A 20,042-nucleotide genomic window follows, 5' to 3' on the forward strand; every position below is an offset into this window, starting at 1 on the left:
TCATCTGTAAAGCGGGGGTGCTCACACCCACCGGCTCCCCTCCCATGTTGGTGCCAGACTCTCCCTGGACCCCTGTTCTCTTACCAGCCACATCCATTCTCCCCCCAGAGGCGCTAGTGACTGTGCGTGACTTTCCATTCCCACCACGTTTGTCTCTAACCCCAGCAGCAGATCAGTGTAAGCAGAACACAGCTGAGTGCTCCTCACCACCCACCAGATCAGGTGCAAACTTCCAAGCCTCACTGGATCCCCTCCACATTCTGAGCTCCACCTGACTTCCCATCGCTATCCTTCCCCACCCGCCTCCCTGGTAGAGAAAAGCTGAGTGTGTGATGCTGTCTGAATGCTGAGCACGGCCTTTTGCGGCCAGTCCACTGCATACGCTGCCCCTATCGGAGACCTCCACCTTAACCCTTTCCAGCCTGGAGGCTCCTCCCAGGTCCCCACAACAGAAGTGACTTCCCTTGCCCTTGAATTCCTGTAGCACAAGCCCTACTGCCCCCCATTAAAACGGCAAAGTCCTTTTGTGGAAAATAACTTTATTCATGATTGTGTTTATCACAGTATCTTATGGAGAAGAGATGATCAATAAATATTTGCCGAATAAATGAATAGCAGTTACAAAACACTTGATTTATATGGAATTAATGTTGGTTCTCAAAGTGAAAAATTACAAACAGCACTGATATTCAGCCAGTATACAAGTCTGGTCACAGCAGTTGTAAAATACTGAAATACCCCCTGCCACTGACCTTTGGCCCCCAGATGCCTCCCACTGCCACTGCTCTCCCCACTGGGAACCCCTGAAGTTCGCACAGGCTCATAACTAAAGGGCTAATGTCTTGCACAGCAGCGAGCACCCAGGACCGAGCAGCCACATGGCCGGGTCCGCTGGTGAAAGCATCCATTCTGACTGATCAGGATCTGAGGGGCCTCATTGTTAAATATTTTGATAATATCCCTAATTATAAATAAGGCTCAGTTATATAGTTTGAAAACAATGCTTCTCCTCATTGCAAAATCTCTTAGAAGACTCTGTAGATCCAGGAACGGAAATGGAAAATGACAGCATGTCAATCTCTGAAGGTTTTGGGCATACCCATTAGCACTCCATCTTCATGTAAACCAGAAGATATGCAGTTTCCTGCCTAGAGAGAAGAAAAGACACATCAGCACAGCGGCATGAAATCTTCATCAGAAAACAATGCTTCATTAATCCATGACAGGACAAGCGTCAGCAAACTTCCAGGTAGCTGGATTAAGCCTTCATCTATCCATCACCTCGGAGAGGAACAAAATAGGTGTGGCCTGGGAAGATAAGCACTACGTTTCTATTAGTTAATATCTAAAGCGGAGGTTAACAAGCTATGGGCACACAAGCCAAATCCAGCCCTCTTGGGGTTTTTTAAATCTACTTTCAACTTTTTAGATTCAGCTGAGCACATGTGCAGGTTTGTCATGTGGATATGAGCATACTCCCCAACAGTTAGTCTTTCACCCCTCCTCTCCCTCCCCATCCAGCAGTTCCCAGTTGTTGCCATCTTTAAGTCAATGAGTCCCCATGTTTAGCTCCCATTTATAAGAGAGAATATGCATTATGTTTTGTTTGTTTGTTTTAAATGGAGTCTTGCCCTGTAGCCCAGGCTAGAGTGCAGTGGCACAATCTTGGCTCACTGCAACCTCTGCCTCCCAGGTTCAAACGATTCTCCCTCCTCAGCCTCCCAAGTAGCTAGGACTACAGGTGCCCACCACCACGCCCAGCTTTTTGTATTTTTAGTAGAGACAGGGTTTCACCGTGTTAGCCAGGATGGTCTCAATCTCCTGACCTCACGATCTGCCCGCCTCAGTCTCCCAAAGTGCAGGGATTACAGGCGTGAGCCACCATGCCCAGCCTTTTGTTTATTTTTTGATGAGACCGGTTCTTGCTCTGTCACCAGGCTGGAGCGCAGTGGCACAATAATAGCTCACCACAGCCTCGTGCTCCTGGGCTCAACTGACCCTCCTGCCTCAGTTTTAGCTTCCTGAGTAGCTAGGACTACGGGTGTGTACCACCATGCCTAGCTATAATAATTTTTAATTTTTTGTAGAGATGGAGTCTTGCTTTGTTGCCCAGGCTGGTCTTGAACTCCTGGCTTAAAGTGATCCTCCTGCCTCGGCCTCCCAAAGTGCTGGGATTAAAGGTGTGAGGTCACACCCAGTCTCCAAGCCTCTTTTTGCAAGTAAATGTAATTGGACCCCAGCCATGCTCATCTGCTCATGTACTGTCTACGGCTGCTTTTGCTCTATAGGGCAGAGTTAAGTGGTTATAACAGACACTGTACAGACCACAAAGTCTGAAGTACTTTCTCTCCAGCCCTTTACAGAGAAAGTCTGCCAATCTCTAATCTCAATAACAGGGAAATCAATGACAACCACAAAGTGACAAAGATTGGGTGTCTAAGATGGATGCTCAGAATAAACGAGAGAGAAAGATGCAAAGTAGGAGGAGGATTTCAAACGCAAGCTTCACCTAATCCGTTATTTGTCAAATGACCAGGCCTATCTCTGTAGCTGAAAATCACCTCAAATAGCATCTCTGATATACAGTCTCAAAGCTCAGCCAAGAAATTTACAAAGTCTCTCTGCTTTAACTTCATCCACCTTTTTTCTCTCCAGCTTCTCCTCGGTAGTTAATGATTATAAAAATATTTATTGGCTCACACCTGTAATCCCAGCACTTTGGGAGGCCGAGGTGGGCGGATTACGAGGTCAGGAGATCGAGACCATCCTGGTTAACACGGTGAAACCCCGTCTCTACTAAAAATATAAAAAAATTAGCCAGGAGTGGTGGCAGGCGCTTGTAGTCCCAGCTACTCGGGAGGCTGAGGCAGGAGAATGGCGTGAACCCACGAGGCGGAGCTTGCAATGAGCTGGGATCCCACTACTGCACTCCAGCCTGGGTGACAGAGCAAGAATCCATCTCAAAAAAAAAAAAAAAAAAACAGTGTGATGGCCAGGCGCGGTGTTCATGCCTATAATCCAAGCACTTTGGGAGGCTGAAATGGATGGATGGCTTGAGCCTAGTAGTTTGAGACAAGCCTGGCAACACAGCGAGACCTCATCTCTACAAACATTTTTTTAAAATATGCCAGGGATGGTGGTGCATGCCTGTAGTCCCAGCTATTCAGGAGGCTGAGGTGGGAGGATCACCTGTGCCCAGGAGTTCAAGGCTGCAGTGAGCTATGATCACACCACAGTGCTCCAGCCTGGACAACAAAGCAAGACTCCATCTCTAAAAATAAAATTAAAAAAAAAAGATCTTTGCTGTAAAAGAGGTATGCTCAAATGCAATAAAAGCATATAAGAAGGCCGGGTGTGGTGGCTCATGCCTGTAATCCCAGCACTTTGGGAGGCTGAGGCAGGCAGATCATGAGGTCAAGAGACTGAGACCATCCTGGCCAACGTGGCGAAACACTGTCTCTACTAAAAATACAAAAAACAATTAGCTGGGCCTGATGGCACACACCTGTAGTCCCAGCTACTCAGGAGGCTGAGTCAGGAGAATCGCTTGAACCTGGGAGGCGGAGGTTGCAGTGAGCGAAGATTGTGCCACTGCACTCCAGCCCGGCAACAGAGCGAGACTCCGTCAAAAAAAAAAAAAAAAAAAAAAGAAAGAAAACCATACAAGAAGCCCCTACGAATCTGGGTGAATCAGCAAAGGCTTCACAGGATAGGAAAAGGCCATGAGTATGAAAACATGAGTGGGGAGTTGGCCTAGATGGTAAACGAGGAGGACAATACGGCCGGGAACTGCATGTGCACAGCAAACGGGAGATGGAGGGCACGGCTGATTGGCAGCTACCTGTACTTTAATATTCCTGGAGTGTGACGTGTGAGGCAAGCATGGGGTGGTGGGGTGAGTGCTGGAGATGAGGCGGACAGTGAGCCAGCCATCAGCATGTTAGTAACAGGGGAATCCACGGGCATTTCCTGCAGCTCCAAGGACCCTATGTGAGCTCATCAGACTCCCATTACCCAAATCCGTTTCTTACCAGTGGTAGTTAGGATTTCCATAGGTACACTGGATGTCTTCCCAGGACACCTGGAAGCCAGAAACAAATGAGGTCAAGCAGCCAGCTGACACAAGCACCCACAGAGGACAGGATGCTATGGTGTGCCCCTCATCCTCCAGACAAGCCCACCCCTAGCAACTCCCAAGAGCCTGGAGCAACAGCAGGAGGATGTCTTGTGCAATGAAGTATTTTTAGCGCCCTTGTCCCTGTGTTTAAACTTGGTCATGCTTATCCCAGAGGCCTAACTTACATATTTCTAACTCTCCTTGCTCTCTAGACATTTCCCACAAAGCAGAAAGCTGCAGAGCATGAGCCTAGAGCACCAAAAACTTAGAAGTGGAGGGAAGTGAATTGAACCCTTACAGAGGTGCAAACCACATGGGGACTTCAGACCGAAAAAGGCTTGAACCCTCATCAAAGGCCTCACACCCAGACAGCAGGACCACAGTGTGTCTTGATCTCGGAGACCCATGCAGCCCTGAGCCCAGCATTTGCTAGAGGTGGCCAATCCAGGGCAGGAGGCAATTGTGGACGATGTTTCTTACCAAGCAAATATTGGAGTCATTGAAGCAGAACCATTTTCCATCCACAGCATTCCGGATGTAGACACAGTAATGACCGGAGTCTGCCATTCCCACGTGCGCAATCACAGCAAAAAGCTCAAACTGCCCTCCAGGCTGGAAAGAAACAGGCACGAGACAGTTCACCCACCACCACAAACACGACTGCCTCACACACTTATACCTGCCCACCCTAGGTCCGACTCTGGGACTTTAGAATATTAGAAAACAGTCCCGACCCACGGCCAGTGGGCACCCTCCAGGAGGGGCTTTCCTGAGTGTGGATCCTGTACTGCGAAGGCTCAGCAGCTTGACAGGCAGAGCACACAAGAGATGGAAGGCAGGAGGTCACGAGAGAGGCCCCTAAAGCCAAGGCAAGATTGGAACTTCCCCCTGGGAGGGGTGGGGATCATCAGAACACAGTTCTGTTTCTCCACAAGCTCAGGAATGACCCTAACCTGAGCCACTATACCCAGCCAAAAAAGTCTTTTGTAGAGGGAGGGGAGACAGAGGGCAAGGGCGGCACACGTAAAGCTGAGTCACCCCCAGTGGAGGCTGAAATTATCCCTATTTCCATTTGCAGACTTTGTGCAGAACTTTACAAAATGCAGGGCAATATCTGTATCTAAATATTAGTTTACAAGAAATAAAAAGGTTACAGGAACATGTTAAATGATACCAACCAGCCAGTGCTGGCATTTGAAAAAAATATTCAACCAAATCAACTGCAAGGAAAAGAAAATGAGCGGAAATCTAAAAGGAACTTAAGAAAGAAACTTAACCAAATGCAAGTGTAGGCGTTGTTTGGATCTAGCGTCAAACAAAACACATAGATTATACAACAGTCAGGAAGTCTGAACGTTGACCAGATATTTGATGCTATTAAGGAATTGCAAGATGGAGATGATTATCTTTTGAGTGCTTTTATTCTTTAGGGATACATAATGAAGTGTTTATAAATGAAATAGTATGATTTGCTTCAAAAAAATCCAGTACAGGGTTGGGTGAAACAAGAGGGTGGGTTATAGGAAAAGCAAGACCTGCCATGAGTTTTGGTAACTGTTATAGCCGAGGATTCACTGTCTAACTCTTCCTTCACTACACACTTTGGTATCTATTTGTAATGTTCCATAACAAAGTCTTTGTTGTTGTTGTTGCAAAGGTTGAGTCTTGCTTTGTGGTCCAGCTGGGCTCGACTCCTGGACTCCAGCAATCCTCTTGGCCTCCCAAAGAGCTGGGATTACAGGCGTGACCCACTGCATCCAGCCAAAAAAGTCTTTTTTAAGTGAAAAACAATTTTAAATATACTTCATCGGGCAGAATCTGCAGGTAGAAATAAAAAGAACTAGAAGGAAAGAAAAAGAGAATCCTATGAAATGTATACGGCCTAAGTAGCTAAAGAAATCATATAATAGGAGCTATTGTAACGTATTATCAGGCCTTAATTTTCTAATTATTATTTGGCATAAATAGCCAAACAGACCAATAAAACAGAAGAGACACTCCAAAAATAGACCTGTACATATGGGAATACAAAATTTGCTATGTAGCATTTCAAATCTATGGAAAAAAGATATTTGTCTTTTTTTTTTTTTTTTTTTTTTTTTTTTTAGTTTTTCTTGTTTTGTTTTTAGAGACAGTGTCTTGCGCTGTCACCCAGGCTGGAGTACAATGATAGATCATAGCTCACTGCAGCCTCAAACTCCTGGGCTCAAGTGATCCTCCCACTCAGCCTCCCAAGTAGCTGGGAATAAAGGTTTGTGCTACCACACCCAGCCAATTTTTTTCTTTTCTTTTTTTTTTTTTTTTTTTGAGAGACGGGGGTCTCATTATGTTGCCGAAGCTGGTCTCGAACTCCTGGGCTCAAGCAATCCTCCTGCCTCAGCCTTTCGAGGTATGGGATCACAGGCATGAGCCACATCACCTGGCCTTGTGTCTCTTTTTTTCTCAGAATCTCTCAATGAGTTATTATCTCAGGACAAGTAAATTAAACTTTACTCTGATTAAATGTGGTCCAGTCAACTGGCTACTTTATGATTATTCTCAAAGTGGGCACACGCCATCTGAAGAAGAAAGTTTGGTTGGTACTAAGAACCCACAATGACATGTTTGCCTATGCATTTCTATGTATTCCACGTTACTTCCAAAGGAGCCTACTGAATTCTGGATTCTGTCCCTCAGTGCTGTGAGGCATATGAACACAAATCCAATATTCAGAAAGAAGAAAGTCTTTTGAGGCTGGGGACAGTCTCTGAGGAACAGGTGGCTCCTAGCAGACTGGGAGTGAAGGAAGGGAAAACGGAAAGGACGTGGCATCTGGGGAGAAGCAGGATGGCAAGGAGGTCGGGATCATCCCACCTGCTCCTCAGCATCACAAGACTCTTGCTTCGTTGGAAGGACCTGACTGAAATCCAAGCTCTGGGGGAAGTACAGGGAGTGGCAGATCTTTCTCGTCTGTGAATTCCTGATGGAGAATCGCATGAGGTGGATTGTCAGGGTCTGGGGAAAATGGGTCAGCTTCAAGACCTGAAAAAACAAAATCGCTCTGGAGATAAAGTCCACTTGGAATGAGAGAGTCAGAGAAATGTCAGGGCTAGCAACGTGTTCTTCCCAAAAAGAGGGGAGCAGGGTGACATCACGGAGTTCAAGGCACCTGTTCACTGAATCTGCTGAGCTCCTCTGAGAATAATGCAAAACTTGGCTATTCGACCACCGTGTGGCCCCCCACAACAGGCACAAGGGCACGGGGCTCTGCACAGGTACCAGGACCCAGGGAGCCACCGCGTCTGCTCCAGGGAGCTGGTCTTGCCCCGAGGGAAACGCCCTGCTGGCTGCTCTCAGGCCCCCTCCTGCAGGCCCTCTCAGTGATGCGACCATGAGAAGCCACATCCATGGCTCTGGATATCAGAACCCCAGCGTCCCAGATACTAGCCAGACCCAGATTCCCTTTCTCACCCACTGCCGGGTGTCCTCGGGGGCCTCTGATGATTCTATCAGGAAATCCACAGGGGGCAACCCCAGACTAGTGAAGGACAGATGACCCCTGAACAGCACGGGTTTGGACTGTGTGGGTCCACTTATACACAAATTGTTGTAAATAAATACAGTCTGCCCTCCCCCATAGGCACGAGTTCCACATCTGCAACCAAATGCTCATCAAAAATACAGTATCCCAGATGCACAATCGCATACATGAGGGACTGACTTTTCCTATACGTGGGTTCCACAGGGCCGACTGGGTGTGACTTGAGTGTGTGTGTATTTTGGTAAAAGCAGGGGTCCTGGAACAAATCCCCCATATGCACCGAGGGATTTAGGGAATGAGTACCTGTTTCCTATGGGTCTTCTTCCCACAGTTCTCACAGAAGCACTTGCTTTTTCTTGATAACTCCCTGGGCTGGAAGAAGCAATGCAGGGCGTCCTCCTGTCCCACCCAAGAGAACAGGGAAAAAGCAGCGTTGGTATTTCCCACCTTGAGTACTATATTCATCTGTTCTCACACTGCTGTGAGACAATAGCTGAGACTGGGTAATTTATAAGAAAAGAAATTTGATTGGCTCATGGTTCTGCAGGCTGACCGGAAGCATGGCAGCAGGAAGCTCCCAATCATGGCGGAAGGCCAAGCAGGAGCAGGTGTCTTACCTGGGAGGAGTAGGTGCGAGAGACCAAGTTGGGAGCTGGAGTGCAGGGGCGCGACCTCGGCTCACCGCAACCTCCGCCTCCCGGGGTCAAGCGATTCTCCTGCCTCAGCCTCCTAAGTAGCTGGGACTATAGGCTGTGCCACCACACCCAGCTAATTTTTTATGTTTTTAGTAGAGACAGGGTTTTACCATGTTGGCCAGGCTGGTCTCAAACTCCTGACCTCAGGTGATCCGCCCACCTCAGCCTCCCAAAGTGCTGGGATTATGGGCGTGAGTCACCACACCCAGCCCGGCTCCACACTTTTAAACAACCAGATCTCATGAGAACTCACTGTCACAAAGACAGTACCACGGGGGATGGTGCCAAACCATTCACGAGAAACCCTCCCGCATGATCCAATCTCCTTCTACCAGGCTTTACCTCCAACACTGGGGATTACAACTCAACAGGAGATTTTCGGGCAGGGACACAGACCCGAACTGTATCAGGTACAGCCTCCCCACACTTTGCAGCTGAGGGTTTCAGCTTTTCTCCTGGTTCTCCTCATATCCCCCTTAATGCCTGGCCTGGTGTGGTCCACCTGGCAGGATCTCAAAGGGCACCTACTGACGGGAGGAACAAAACAGGAGGGGGCTCCTATTAAGGGAGCAGGATGAGGGAAGGGAGGTAGGAGGGAAAACATTTTTGCCGAAACAAAGGAGAAATTGGCCAGAGCCATGAAAATAAGTGACTTTTCCGAAGCCAGAGATAGATCAAAGAGGGGAGGGGGAATTGGCCACACTGTGCTGTGTGGTGCGATGCTTTGAGGGTTTGTCCTCCCCAAAACCCGGGTTAAAACTGAATTCCCAATGTGGCTGTATGGAAAGGCAGGGACTTTGAGAGATAATTGAGGAGGGCAAGGTGGCTCATGCCTGTAATCCCAGGGAGGCTGAGGCAGGTGGATCACTTGAAGTCAGGAGTTTCAGACCAGCCTGGCCAACGTTGTGAAACCCCATCTCTACTAAAAATACAGAAATTAGCTGGGCATGGTGGTGGGCACCTGTAATCCCAGCTACTTGGGAGGCTGAGGCAGGAGAATCGCTTAACACCAGAGGCGGAGGTTGCAGTGAGCTGAGTTTGCGCCACTGCACTTCAGCCTGAGCGACAGAGGAAGACTCTGTCTCCAAAAAAAAAAGGTGTGGTGGGGGTGGGGGGAGTTATTGCATCATGAGGGCACAGCCCTCATAAATGAATTAATCCACTCATAGATTAATGGGTTAATGGGTTAATGGGTTATCCTGGGAGTGGGACTGGTGGCTTCATACGAAGAGGAAAAGAGAATTGAGCTGGCACATTAGCACGGTCAGCCCCCTCGCCATGTGATGCCCTGCACTGCCTCGCCTCAGGACTCTGAGAGTCCCCACCAGCAAGCAGGCCCTCACCAGGAGCAGCCCCTCAACCTTGACTTCCCAGCCTCCAGAACTGTAAGAAATAAATTACCTGGTCTCAGATATTGAGTTATAACAACAGAAAATGGACTAACACATACAGGGGCAGCAAATACCAAGAGAATCCCCTTACCAGTGTCTTCAGGGGCTTTGAGTCCACATCAAAAAGAGAAAGTGGGAGGGTGAGCATGCTGCTGTTTCTGCTACTCTCCATGGCACAGTCAAGGCAAATCAAGGAGTCCTTCATCCGGATCATATACAGGGCCTGCAGCCTCTCCACCTGCAAGAGGGGGAGCAGAGAGGTGAGATGGGAACACCACCATAAGCCAGGTCAGGCCAACTGCCAGAAGGTGAAGCCAAGAGACAGAAGCTCCTCACAAAGGTGCAAAATAATACCAGTAACAATATTATGAGACTGTGATAAGTGTTTTATGTGGATTCTTTTTTTTTTTTTTTTTTTTTGAGATGGAGTCTTGCTCTGTCGCCCAGGCTGGAGTGCAGTGGCAAGATCTCAGCTCACTGCAAGCTCCGCCTCCCGGCTTCACGCCATTCTCCTGCCTCAGCCTCCCGAGTAGCTGGGACTACAGGCGCCCACCACCACGCCCAGCTAATTTTTTTGTATTTTTAGTAGAGACGGGGTTTCACCGTGTTAGCCAGGATGGTCTCGATCTCCTGACCTCGTGATCTGCCCGCCTCGGCCTCCCAAAGTGCTGGGATCACAGGGGATTAACTCTTTTATTTCTCTGCACACTACAGGAACAACAGCTGAATGAGGGAAATGAGCAGCATCTTAAGCTTCCGAGTGCTCTTGTTCTAGGTTCTTACCAAGTGCACATCAGTGATCTGGTCCTTCATCAGGTTCCAGAGTTTGAGGTACAGTTGAGCAGCATCATGTTGGACAAACACTGGCCACAGAGAAAAGGAACAGCCAATTAGTGAGGTCTTCAGAGTTGTTTCTCATGCCCTGGTACTTAGACACACATGAACACTCATCACTTTGTCTCTTCCTAGCCCTCCACCCCACTGCAAGGCTAAGTTGGCACTACAGAAGAAGTGATCAATAAATGAACGGTAAGTTTGCTATTGATTTTTGAGAACGCCTCTTAAAACTTAAGCTCCAGTGCCAGGTGTAGTGGCTCATGCCTATAATCTTAACACTTCGGGAGGCCAAGGTGAGAGGATCGCTTGAACTCAGGAGTTTGAGACCAGCCTGGGCAACATAGCAAGACTCTATCTCTATAAAAAATTTAAAAAATTAGTTGAGGGTAGTGGTGCATGCCTGTAGTCAGAGCTACTCGGGAGGCTGAAGCAGGAGGATCACTTGAGCCCAGGATGTTGAGGCTACGGTGAGCTGTGATGTCACCACTGCACTCAGCCTGGGGAATGAGATGTCCACAGGGACTTTGAAAAGCACTGATACATTCCTGATGATCTAGAAGGCCAGGCGCATGCCCAAGTAAGACCTGAGAGGGCTCCGATCCCTCCCCTCTGGCTGACCACAAGGCCACATGCAAGAAAGCAATGAAGGCGAATACAGAATCACGAACTGCCCAGTAACAATAAAACAGCAACAACAACAAACCCTGCTGTGGGGACCTCTGATGTCCAGTGTTGCCACCTTACATTATCTAAAATGTTCATTTTCCAACAAAAGAGACAAGACATACGATGAAACAGAAAAGCATGGCCACACACAGGAAAACAGCAATCAGTAGAACCTTTCACTGAGAAGCCCTAGATGTTGGCCTTACTAAACAAAGACTTTAGCTGTTATAATATGTTCAAAGAAATAAAGAAAACCATGTCAAGGAAGTAAAAGAAACTATAAAAATGCTGCCTCACCAAATAAAAAGTATCAATAAAGAAAAAACTATAAAAAAAGAACCAAGCAGAAACTCTTGAGTTGAGGAGAACAGTAACTGAAATGAAAAATGTACTAGAGGAGGTCAATAGCAGATTAGAGCTGGCAAAAGAAAGAATCCATAAATCTGGAGCTAGGTTGATTGAGGTTCTCCAGACTGAGGACGGAAGGAAAGCTGAACACAGTACCCATGCAGCCGAAAAGCTGATGAGCTGCTCACCGCATGTAGAGTTCAACTAACTCTGATACAAAAAAAAAATGTGATACAAAAGGTTTTATATACAAACGTGAATTTATTCTGAAGCCAGCCTGGGGGAAGGAGCAAGACACATCCTGCCTTTTAATGTGCCATTTCTCCTTTGGAGGAGAGAGGGGCATTTTCATAAGGTGTGTTGTGGGGGTGGGGGGAGTGAGCAATGGCGGTTTTCTACCGGGCAGTTATCAAGTTCCCAGCAGCTGAGTTGGCGCCTTTCTGGGCAGAAGTAAATTATAAAAGTGGCCAAGTGGGCATGCTTTCTCCATGCCTTCCTAGTGGGTGAAAGACAAACCCCTAGAGGGTGGAAGTTTCGAAGCCACCCCCTGGCAGGGAGAGTTCCCTGGTGGGTATGCTTTGGGCTGCAAATCTACTGCCAAGTCTCAGGAAAGATCAGCTGGAAGAACTTGCCCTGTTCTCAATCAAACCTCCATCAGCCTACCTCCATTTACGGATTCTTCCTTTTGCCCAGCAGGGAATGTCTGGAGAGGGGTAGGCGAAAGGTGATATTTGCATTTCTAAAGGGCTAACAGGAAACAGGAAACAAGGCCAGCCGCAGTGAGGGGTGAGGGATGGGAAGAGGAAAAGTGAAAAGAAAATAATAAGAAAACTAATGAAACGATCTCTTAGAAAATGGGAGTACTCAGTTACACCCAGGTGGGTTCACTAGTGAACGATGGGTTCTACCAAACATTTATGGGAAAAATTATACCAATTCCCTACAACCTCTTCCAGAAGACAAAAGCAGAGAGAACACTTCCTAACTCATTCTCTGACGCATTATCCTAACACCAAAACCAGACAAACATTGTAAGAAAAAAACCTAAAAACCAGTATCTCCTGTGAACATAAATGCAAAATTCCTCAAAAAAATATTAGTGAATCAAATTCAACTATGTATAAAAAGAATCACAGAGGGTGACATAAGCGAGATGGTAGAGGAGGAGGCTCCTGGTGCTCCCTTCTCCCATGGACACACGGTAAAACTCTCATCTACACACAGATCAACTCCCTCTGAAAAAGAAACCCAGAAACTAGCTGAGAGAGGCCTGCACTGGGGGCAATGGGGAGAATACCCACATCGCAATGGGTTGGAAAAGCTGAGACACACTCGCTCCACAAGCCCCACCCTAGACACAGTACCTTACTGTGAGGAAGGAATCCCTACTCCCAGCTGTCTCCTGGAGAGGGGAGGGTTTGGACCACACATAGGCAGCCCCAGCTTTTGCAGTTCCCACTAACCCTAGTGGCTGCTAGGTCACCTAGCTCTGGGAGCAGACATGGGTCAGCAGTTATGAATCCTCTGCGACCACAGAGGGCAAAGAGGCAGTTTTAAATGGGCACGTGATCACTTCCAGTAGCTGTGCTCCTGTGCTCAGCACAGAGCAAACCGGCAGAAATGCCAGGCTCCTAGTTTCTCCCTGGAAGGATATGTCTGTGGGCTCTCCTAGCTGTTGCCCGAGGGATGGGCTTCTATTAATAACTGGCCTGCACCTGGAGCCAATGAGGCAGGTAAACAATAGATTTCCAGGAGTCAGGACAGGCCTGTGGGCAATTCCCATGCCTTCTCCCACCCCCTGCTCTACGATAAATCAGGTCTCTAACTTCACACATTGAGTACACAACATTTACCCCTCTCAAATGAAGGTCTAGCTCCTCAGTCACCGAGCTTTGGGAGCTGACAAGGCTCTGTATTTGTGAGTCCCACAGGGGCACAGACACCAAAGAACATCCCCCCCAGGCCCAGTGCAGCGTGAACAGGCAAAAAGGCCCGGCTCCCACTTTCTCCCTAGAAGGAGTTTGTCTGCACAGTGCAGCTGCTGCCCTGGGGTTTCCATGCATCTAGGAGCTGACAGACCAGGAAACCACTGCTCCTCTGAGACCCTGAACAGGCAAGTGAGCACCTCCACAGCTGCTCCCATTGGTTTGCTCGACAGATAGCGTCAAGCTTCCAACTAACCTGTCTGTCTCTAAGCAGAGAGCAGCCAGCATTCACTAGGCCCCTGGGGGTGACAAAGAGTAAAACAATGCATGAAAGAGTGTGCAGTTTAAACACAAGTGCAGGCACTTGCCACAGATCCTCTGTCCAGCATTTTGCAGAGCAAGTGGCGGATAAACTCACGCTCCCAGCTTTTCCCTGAGGATAGAATAAACTGGAACACACATTTAATGCCCCAACGTCTCCAGCTGCACCTCAAGGGGCTGGTTTCTATTTCCCCTGTCTGGGCCACTGACAGGACTTGACACACTCTAATCTCCTGAGGGCCGCTAAGAACATAGATGACAGTTTGGACAACACAAAGGGTCAAGAGGCGCTCCAAGTGTCTGGCAGGGCTAATTGGTAAGTTCGTCTCTTATACAAGGCCAGTGGGACAAGACTAGGAGAGGTATTTTTCTTTTTTTCTTTTTTTTTTTTTTTTGAGACGGAGTCTCACTCTGTCGCCCAGGCTGGAGTGCAGTGGTGCGATCTCGGCTCACTGCAAGCTCCGCCTCCTGGGTTCACGCCATTCTCCCGCCTCAGCCTCCCGAGTAGCTGGGACTACAGGCGCCCGCCACCACACCCGGCTAATTTTTTGTATTTTTAGTAGAGACGGGGTTTCACCATGTTAGCCAGGATGGTCTCCATCTCCTGACCTCGTGATCTGCCCGCCTCGGCCTCCCAAAGTGCTGGGATTACAGGCGTGAGCCACCGCGCCCGGCCTGGGAGAGGTATTTTTCTTAACTAAAGTACAGAAAATAACAGAGAATCAAGAACAATGAAGAACAGAGAAATATGTTCCAAGCAAAAGAACAAGATAAATCTCCAGAAAATGCCCCCAGTGAAATGAAGATAAGTGACTTACCTTACAGACAATTCAAAATAATGATCATGAAGATGCTTACCATGTCTAGGACAGCAATGCATGAACAAAGTAAGAATTTCAGCAAAGAGACAGAAAAAGTTCAAAAGAAATAATAGAGCTGAAGAATACAATAACTGAAATAAGAGCTCAAAAGGGAAGCTCAACAGACTAAATCAAGCAGAAGAAAGGATTAACAAACTAGAAGATAGGTCACTGGAAATCATTCAGAGGAGCAAAAATGAAAAAGAATGAAAAAGAGTGAAGATATCTTAAGAGAGTTAGGGGACATCAAGCAGACCAAAATAGGCATTATCAGAGTCCCAGAAGGAGGAGAGTGAGAAGAGACAGAAAGCTTATCCAAAGAAATAACAGTCACGAGTTGGAGATCAACATTTCAGTCAATGGCAGACCACATTACCATAGTGGCCATAGCATGCAGCCTAGCTGTGTAGTAGGCTGTCCCATTTAAGTTTGTGTAAGTCCACTCCATGATGTCCACACAATGACAAATTCACCTTCTGATGCATTTTCAGAACATATCTCTGTTGGTAAGCAACACATACCTATAATGACTGAAAACTTCCCAACCCAGGGAAGGAAATAGAAATCCACATCCAGGAAGCCCAAAGGACACCAATAAGACTGATCTAAAGCAACCCACATCAAGACACATCGTCATCAATTTCAAAAGTTAAAGACAATTCTCAAAGCAGCAAGAGAAAAGCAATATATTAGACACAAGGGAAAACCTGCAAGTGTGGGATTTCTTTTGGGGGTGATGAAAATGTTATGAAATTAGATTGTGATGATGGAGGCATAACTCTGTGAATACACTACAAACCTTTGAATTGTATGTTTTTAAATGGATGAATTTTACAGTATGTGATGCACATCTCAATATAGCTATCTAAAAAAAAACAACACCTAACCTATTTGTGAATTATTTTGTAGAACACGTTTTCTCTTTTTTATTCCTTTATTCTGTTTTCCTGCAGTTCCCTAACTGTGGTGGAATAAGCTTGGAGGAGATGCCTTCACTTACTCTACTGAGAGGCAGAAAAAGGGTAGGTACGGAAGTAAATGTCCATAAATAATATCAATTCTGCACCTCCAAAGATGTGTGCCTCTTACGCAAATGTCTCTATTATCTGAGGGGTCCAGGCTACCTAACTTCCTTCTTGTTGCTTCACTGCCCATTAGTTCCTCTCTTCACTCTCTCTCTAAGCTTCCCACCCCCTTTGGATCAGCAGCCAGGAGCCCAGTGGGAGGGTATCTTACGGGGCACATTGTACTTCTGCAGGCAGTAGGCCAGCTCCAGGGGCCGCACTGCTTTCTGCCGGCTGTCCTGCATCTTCTCCAGCAGCAGAAGCATCTGGAAAGGGACGCTTCTCCTCTGCTCATCAGCTCCCCTGGGCACCGTGATCCTGCCACACAAGAACAGCCAGAAACCTCCTTACATGTAGTTCTCAAAGCTAGGTGCACACTGGAATCACTTGGGAGAAATTGCAAATCTTCATATCCAGGCCACTCCCATACAAATTAAACCAGAATTCTGGGTCAGGGGGTGCGGGGCACGGGCAGTTACCAGAATTTTTCAGTTCCTCAGATTATTTCAATGTGTGGTCAAGGTTGAGCAGCACCATATGAGTGAATCTGCTCTACAGGGGACCCTCTAGAGAGGGGGATCAGCACGACTGCTGCCTTGGCCCCTCTGCACCCTGCCCAGCAATCATGCGAGGCTTCATCTTAAAAAAAAAAAAAAAAAAGTACCGATACCTGGGCCGCACCCCAGACCAACCTAAGAAGTTTTAGAAATAATGTGTAGGCCAGAATATGCAGAAGCCAGTCTTTCCTCTGCCAGCTTTTGAGAGAAGGTCTCAAAAAGTCCAAGTCACTGTGAATAACGGAATATATTAAAAATGAAATAATACAGGCTGGGTGCAGTGGCTCACGCCTGTAATCCCAGCACTTTGGGAGGCTGAGGTGGGCGGATCACGAGGTCAGGAGATCGAGACCATCCTGGCTAACATGGTGAAACCCCGTCTCTATTAAAAATACAAAAAAAATTAGCCAGGCATGGTGGCGGGCTAGTCCCAGCTACTCGGGAGGCTGAAGCAGGAGAATCGCTTGAACCCGGGAGGCAGAGCTTGCAGTGAGCCAAGATCGCACCACTGCACTCCAGCCTGGGCAAAAGAGCGAGACTCCATCTCAAAAAAAAGAAAAAAGAAATAATACAAACGCTTATCAGCCTGAAGAACAGTCTTACCTCTTCAATATCCTGGCGAAGTCCACATTCATTACAAATACCTGAATCAAGGAGTTAAGGCAGCAGGTCTGTCCAATGTTGTGTAAACCAACCAGGCCTATAAGGGGAAGAGAAAAAAAAAGCTGAAGGCAAGGCCTAGGTAAAGAAGTTGACAAGGCTGGGCATGGTGGCTCACGCCTGTAATTCCAGTACTTTGGGAGGCTGAGGTGGGCGGATCACCTGAGGTCGAGAGTTCAAGACCAGCCTGGCCAACATGGTAAAACCGTGTCTCTACAAAAAAAATCCAAAAATCAGCCAGGCGCGGTGGCTCGCGCCTGTAATCCCAGCACTTTGGGAGGCCAAGGTGGGCAGATCACGAGGTCAGGAGATCGAGACCATCCTGGCTAACACAGTGAAAGCCCGTCTCTACTAAAAATGCAAAAAAAATTAGCTGGGCGTGGTGGTGGGCGCCTGTAGTCTCAGCTACTCAGGAGGCAGGAGAATGGTGTGAACTTGGGAGGTGGAGCTTGTAGTGAGCCAAGATCTCACCACTGCACTCCAGCCTGGGCGACAGAGCGAGCCTCCGTCTCAAAAAAAAAAAAAAAAAAAAAAAAAAATCCAAAAATCAGCCGGGTGTCATGACAGGTGCCTGTAATCCCAGCTCCTTGGGAGGCTGAGGCAGAAGAATTGCTTGAACCCAGAAGGCAGAGGTTGCAGTGAGCCAAGATCGCGCCACTGCACTCCAGCCTGGGCAACAAGAGTGGAATTCTGTCTCAAAAAAAAAAAAAAAAAAAAAAAGTTGACAAAAATCTAACGTTTTTCTTAAAGCTACTAAGGACATGAAGTCCTGTAAAGTCTCTCAACTACGATGTGTTCACTCAGCTTGCAAACAAATCAGAGAGAAGATATCAAACATGAACCTTTAAAAAGCTCTATCACAAGGGCCAAGCACAGTGGCTCACACCTGTAATCCCAGCACTTTGGGAGGCCGAGACGGGAAGACCACCTGAGGTCAGGAGTTCAATACCAGCCTGGCCTACATGGTGAAACCTCATATTTACTAAAAATACAAAAATTAGCCAGGTGTGGTGGTGCACGCCTGTAATCCCAGCTACTCGGGAGGCTGAAGGAGAACTGCTTGAACCTGGCAGGCAGAGGTTGCAGTGAGCCAAGATCGTGCCACTGCACTCCAGCCTAGGTGACACAGCAAAACTCCATCTCACAACAACAACAACAAAAAAAAAGAGTTCGATAACAAGAAAAGTTTTAATATAGTCCATTAGGAAAAGTGAGATGTCACCAAAAGTATATATTACTTACTGCCAAATGAGTAGTATGAGCAATTGTTGGGAGAGAAAAAGAAACATTAGAGAAAGCATAACTGAGAATATGGCTTCCTCTCATTCAAATCGTTCTCCACGGAGCTAAGTCCAAATGTGCATCTGTGGGGCTCAGGGATAAGAGGGACTCCCCAGTTTGTCTATATCGGACTCCAGTGGAGAGGACTCTGCCCAGTCCCCACTACAGGGAGGCAGGAAATAAATCAGAAGGTAACTTTGGGGAAGATTCGCCTAATCCAGTGTCACCCTGAGAGGCTGAAAGGCAGAAGGAACTTACAAGAATACGAGAAAAACAAAAGATAACATTTGTCTGACCCCTACCAACCAACCTCCTCTTTTCCAACCCAACCTTAGGCTCAGCAGACCCCACAAGGTAAGCAATTTAAGAGGGAGGAAGTACCACTAATCTCAGGATTCTTGGGGAAAGGGCTTTGGCTTATGAGACACGACAGTAAGAAAATAACAATCTGGGGTTGCAGGTGAGCACAGATTTCTGCTCCCAGACTATCAGGAGCACACTGCTTCCAGACAGACCCGAATAAGGTAGCAGTAAAGACGGGAACTAATGCTAAGTGCCTCTAGACGCCCAGCACTGGTTTAAAGCAGTTCCCACAGATGACCCCATTTAATCCTCCCAACAACCCTATGTGCTTGGTACTATTATTACCCCCATTTTTTTTGTTTATTTTTTTGTTTGAGACAGAGTCTCACTCTGTCACCCAGGCTGGAGTGCAGTGGCATGATCTCAACTCACTGCAACCTCTGCCGCCCAGGTTCAAGCAATTCTCCTGCCTCAGCCTCCTAAGTAGCTGGGATTACAGGCACCTGCCACTGCGCCCGGCTAATTTTTGTATTTTTAGTAGAGACGGGGTTTCACCATTTTGGCCAGGCTGGTCTTAAACTCCTGACCTCATGATCCACTTGCCTCGGCCTCCCAAAGTGCCACCGCACCCGGCCTTTCTTTTTAAGACAGAGTCTCGACGGGGCGCGGTGGCTCACGCCTTTAATCCCAGCACTTTGGGAGGCCGAGGCGGGCTGATCACGAGGTCAGGAGATCGAGACCATCCTGGTTAACACGGTGAAACCCCATCTCTACTAAAAATACAAAGAATTAGCCGGGTGTGGTGGTGGGCGCCTGTAGTCCCAGCTACTCCAGAGGCTGAGGCAGGAGAATGGCATGAACCCGGTAGGCGGAGCTTGCGGTGAGCCGAGATCAGGCCACTGGAATCCAGCCTGGGGACAGAGGGAGACTCCGTCTCAAAAAAAAAAAAAAAAAAAGACAGAGGCTGGCTCTGTTGCCCAGGCTGGAGTGCAGTGGCGTCACAATCCCTGCCCCGCCACTGGGTTCAAGTGATTCTCCTGTCTCAGCCACCCGAGTAGGTGGGACTACAGGTGCGTGCCACCATGTCTGACTAAATTTCTATTTTTACTAGAGACAGGGTTTCACTATGTTGGCCAGGCTGGTCTCCAGCTCCTGATCTCCTGATCCGTCTGCCCTGACCTCCCAAAGTGCTAGGATTATAGGCATAAGACGCCACGCCCAGCCTCTTTTTTTTCTTTTTTTTTTTTATTTTGAGGCAGAGTTTTGCTCTTGTTGCCCCGGCAGGAGTGCAATGGTGCGATCTCAGCTCACTGCAATCTCCACCTCTGCAGGAGAGCAGGAATCTTCAGTGATCCACGGGCAGATCTGTAGCCATTGTGGGCACCTGTTCTTCCCGTGACCTTTGTGCCCGGGTCGCAGCACGTGCTGAGATCGCGCCATTGCACTCCAGCCTGGGGGACAAGAGCGAAACTCCATCTCAACGGAACCCTTAAGGTC

At 47.7% G+C, this 20,042-nt stretch overlaps 1 protein-coding gene across 1 annotated transcript; it reads right to left on the reverse strand.

Moving 5' to 3' along the window:
* Window positions 1–522: 522 nt before the first annotated feature.
* Window positions 523–17,247, reverse strand: LOC129023456 (ubl carboxyl-terminal hydrolase 18-like; the record flags this gene model as incomplete). Its single annotated transcript, XM_054470184.2, has 10 exons — window positions 523–1,148; window positions 4,032–4,081; window positions 4,598–4,729; window positions 6,971–7,138; window positions 7,941–8,036; window positions 9,815–9,961; window positions 10,507–10,586; window positions 15,917–16,062; window positions 16,905–17,001; window positions 17,124–17,247. Coding segments are annotated over 10 exons (1,086 nt in total), but the record flags the coding sequence as incomplete, so codon positions are not given.
* Window positions 17,248–20,042: the final 2,795 nt, after the last annotated feature.

The sequence above is a fragment of the Pongo pygmaeus genome, chromosome 23, assembly GCF_028885625.2.
Source record: "Pongo pygmaeus isolate AG05252 chromosome 23, NHGRI_mPonPyg2-v2.0_pri, whole genome shotgun sequence".
Lineage (NCBI taxonomy): Eukaryota > Metazoa > Chordata > Mammalia > Primates > Hominidae > Pongo > Pongo pygmaeus.